General features: G+C 59.3%; 1 protein-coding gene across 1 annotated transcript in view; it reads right to left on the bottom strand.

The window, feature by feature from the left end:
• The window catches only part of DBN1 (drebrin 1), a 17,071-nt gene extending 13,267 nt beyond the window's left edge, over nt 1–3,804 (bottom strand). Inside the window, 6 exon segments of the mRNA XM_027775924.1 lie at nt 2,585–2,648; nt 2,728–2,879; nt 3,086–3,163; nt 3,275–3,421; nt 3,538–3,612; nt 3,757–3,804. Coding sequence (XP_027631725.1) covers nt 2,585–2,648; nt 2,728–2,879; nt 3,086–3,127 — 258 coding nt within the window. The 5' untranslated portion in view covers nt 3,128–3,163; nt 3,275–3,421; nt 3,538–3,612; nt 3,757–3,804.
• Between the last annotated feature and the right edge of the window lie 249 nt (nt 3,805–4,053).

The raw sequence follows: 4,053 nt of genomic DNA, 5'->3' as shown, positions 1-4,053 counted from the left end.
ATATCCGTCTCTCTGACAAGTGCAATCTTAAAAAAAAAAGAAAAAAAGGGCTGGCGGTGGCACGGTGGTTAAGGGCGCTGCACTCCCACATGGACAACCGTGGTTTGAGACCTGGGCCTGGCGGCTTGCTTTCTCACTTTCCCCCTCGTTCGTCCCTCTCTGGTCTAATTAAAATAATCAATTTAAACAAAGAAAAAATAAATAAAAACATTTAAAAAGAGAAGACGTTGCTCCAAGTAAGTGAAGCTCAGCCTGCACATGTCGCGGAGCACCGTTGAGCCCTGGGAAGGAGGGCCCCTTGGATGAGCCCTGAGGATACTACACTGGGAAAGCAGACAGTCAGGGAACAAGTGCTGCCTGATTCCATGTCACGAGGCCCTTCAAGGCCTCAGACTCGGAGACAGACTGTGGCATAGAGGGTGCCAGGGCCGGGGAGGAGGGAACGGAGTGAATGCTTTAGGGTACAGAGTTCCAGTAACACAAGACAGAGCGTTCGAGGGGTGGCTGGGGGGAAGGCTGCATGGCACGAGCGATGCCACTGGCTGTACACTTACAGATGGCCGAAATGGCCCTTTCCCTGCCGCTGCTGAGCGTGCCGGACAGAGGCTCAGGGGTGCTCAAGATTTGGCTCCACCCATAAGCTGCCGCCATGGCCGAGGAAGGCACGGCTGCTGGGGGGGCAATGGACAGAGGTGCTGAAGATGGCTCCATCCACCAGGCCTAGCATGTGGACACTGCAAAGCCGCCAAAGCCTCAGACAAGCGCCACGCCCACGTGTGTGCTTGCACCCAGCTGTGAGGAACCTATGGCGTCAGGCTGGAGGAGGCCCAAACACGGCTGATGGCAAGGGAAACCAGGGCGGCAGGCCTCTGTGAAGCTGACAGAGGGAAACCCGTAAAGCGGTTGGCTGCAGCGTTGTAGTAACTAAGGACTACGGCAAGGAATCTCAGGCCAAGGATGTCACTGGAGACTACTTCATATGCAAGAAATAAAAAAATAAAAATTGGCTCATGAAAAAAATAGCTTAAATAAAAAACAAATTAATGAATAGCTCAATTAAAGATAAAGACCTTGGGCCAGCAGGTGGCATGGTGGTTAAGGCGGCTGGATCTCCCACAGTCAACTATGCTGTTCACATCCTGGACCTGGTGGCTCGAAAAACACATGGAGCACAAGTGTGCATGTCCCACATCCTGAGTGGATGATAAAAGAGGGGACGGTGGCCTGGCCTCCCCCCAGGGGGTGCTTTCTCTCTCTCTGGTAAGTTCATATGGCCTATAGCAAAACAAAACAAAGAAAAACGGTCTTGACCAGCTTGTCCTCCCATATTTCTACCACCAGACACGTGGCAGCTGGCTAGTGTCTGCTGAATCAATGACTGAGGCAAGGGTTTGCCAACTACACACCATCCCCACGTCACCCGGAGCCCATGTGACTGGAGTGACCCACGGCACTCAGTGGCAGGTCTTGCCTCTTCCCTCTGAGCCTCCCGTGGGCAGAACCCTAGAACCTGTGAGCTCCCAGAGCCCAGGACCTACCCATCAGTGCCAACCCCCTCCCCTCCTGAACTGTACCATGCTCTGCTCTGAGTGACCATAGCTATTTCTGAAATACTAAGAGTTCAATGCAAAGTATGAAGAGTTACTCTGCTGTGGGACCGGCCAATCCATAGGCCCCATCCATCCATCCATCCACAGAACCCATCCCTAGGCCCCATCCATCCATCCAGAGGACCTATCCATAGGTCCCATCCATCCATCCACCCGACCTATCTCCATCCATCCATCCATCCACAGAACCCATCCATAGGCCCCATCCATCCATCCAGAGGACCTATCCATCCATCCACCCACAGAACCTATCCCTAGGCCCCATCCATCCATCCACCCATAGGCCCCATCCACAGGACCCATCCATAGGCCCCGTCCATCCATCCATCCACAGAACCCATCCCTAGGCCCCGTCCATCCATCCACCCATAGGCCCCATCCACAGGACCCATCCATAGGCCCCGTCCATCCATCCATCCACAGAACCCATCCCTAGGCCCCGTCCATCCATCCACCCATAGGACCCATCCCTAGGCCCCGTCCACAGGACCCACAGCACTGCCCGTGTCTGCAGACTCAGACAGCACCTGTGGATCCAGGAGGCTGACTGGAAGGAGACGCTGCACACTGGGAGCTACCCAGCACACTGGCCCGGATGCACTCACTGGCTCTGCAGCACTCTGTGGAAGGGACCAGGCCTCGAGCCCCCCAGTGCAAGAACAGTGTCTACCCTTTCCTGAGGTTCCCAGGCCCTACAGGGGAGTCGGTGTGGGAGCCTGGTCAGTGAGAGTCTGAGTCAAAGCAAATTTTTCTCTTCCAAATTGGAGTCCATGCGTCTCCAGGGAGGTCTCTTCCCCTCAGCCAGAGTCCAGAATCCCACCTGACAGGGAGCCAGGCCCAACACCTAGTGCCCACACAGGTCCCCAGAACACCCAGCACAGTCCCCAAGCACTGATCTCCCCACAAGGCCCAGGAACCCAGGGGTCATGTCACCTCCCTGACCAGGAGACACCGAGCCCCAGCATAGAACTTACAAAGATAGACTGTTCTGTCAACCGCCGCTTGGCCTCCTCAGCTTCTAAAGTCTGCTGTTTCCTCCTGGAACGACAAGCCGGCAAGCAGCCTCTCAGGGCGGCCCGCGGGGCCTGGCGCCCCTGCCAGGGCGGGGCAGGCTCACCTGTGCTCTTCGATCTGCTGCTCCCGCTCGCGGTAGCGCCGCTCCCGCTCCTCCTGCTCCTGCCGCTCCTGCTCCATGCGCTCGTGCTCGAACCGCAGCCTCTCGTCCAGCGCCTTCTTCCGCTCCTCCTCCTTCCGCAACTCCTCCTCCTTCTGCAAGCCCACAAGTGTTTCCTGAGCCCACGCTGGGCCTGCCCTCTGGCCCGCCCTAGCCCAGTCCTGGGAGCTCCGGGGATGAGCCCTGAAGACATAAGGCCGAAAGAGCTTGCTCTTCAGCTGGGAGTACTGGGCTGGGACACACTGCTCAAGTGCCCCCACGGCCGGGGCAGCTAAGCCGAGGGCCAGGGTCGGGTCTGCACCTTGGCCTGCTCCCAGAACTGCTCGCGGTTGATCCGCTTCATCTCCACGGCTGCGTCCGTCTTCTGGTAGGCGGTGCCCTGCGGAGGCGGGGCCAGTGACCAGCGTGAGCAGAGTGCAGGCTGGCCGGGGAGGGTGAGGGAGGAGAGGGACAGGCAGTCCTGGGTCGGGCCAGCTGCCCGCGCACTGACCACAGGCTCTGCGTCCTCGTCCTCCCGCAGCCGCAGCCGGTGCAGCACCGGGCTGGAGAGTCGTGCCAGACCGTTGGAGAGCCGCTGCCCGATGGCGCCCGCATCGATGTCCTCCACGCTGCTGGCATTCACAATCACATCGACGCCCTTCCGCAGGAGGAGGCAGCGTTCGGGAGGAGCCACAGCTCCCTCCGTCCCCACCACCACCAGCAGTCTCAGTGCTCAGTGGCTGTCCCCACCCCCGTCCCTGGCCCCGCACACACCTGGAAGAACTCAGCCACCTTAGCCACATGGCTGGCACAAGCGCACTTGCGGGCATCAGGCACGTCTTCACCGACCTGCAAAGTGCCCGCGAAGGGGGTCAGGAAAGGACGAGAAGGAGCACAGCCTGAGGCTCCAGGTCATCTTCCTCCCTCCAGAGTGGGCGGGGGCGGAGGGGCTCCAGGCCCAGTGTGCCCAGCCAGGCAGCCCCGGCACCATACCCAGTTGATCAGTACGTATTTCGGCAGAGCGGCCTGGGAGTCCTTGACGCTGCCCCCGCACACACCTGGAAGAACTCAGCCACCTTAGCCACATGGCTGGCACAAGCGCACTTGCGGGCATCAGGCACGTCTTCACCGACCTGCAAAGTGCCCGCGAAGGGGGTCAGGAAAGGACGAGAAGGAGCACAGCCTGAGGCCCCAGGTCATCTTCCTCCCTCCAGAGTGGGCGGGGCGGAGGGGCTCCAGGCCCAGTGTGCCCAGCCAGGCAGCCCCGGCACCATACCCAGTTGATCAGTA

This window comes from Tupaia chinensis, unplaced genomic scaffold, assembly GCF_000334495.1.
Source record: "Tupaia chinensis unplaced genomic scaffold, TupChi_1.0 Scaffold000612_1, whole genome shotgun sequence".
Classification (NCBI taxonomy): domain Eukaryota; kingdom Metazoa; phylum Chordata; class Mammalia; order Scandentia; family Tupaiidae; genus Tupaia; species Tupaia belangeri.
This window is presented reverse-complemented; position numbering and strand designations above follow the sequence as displayed.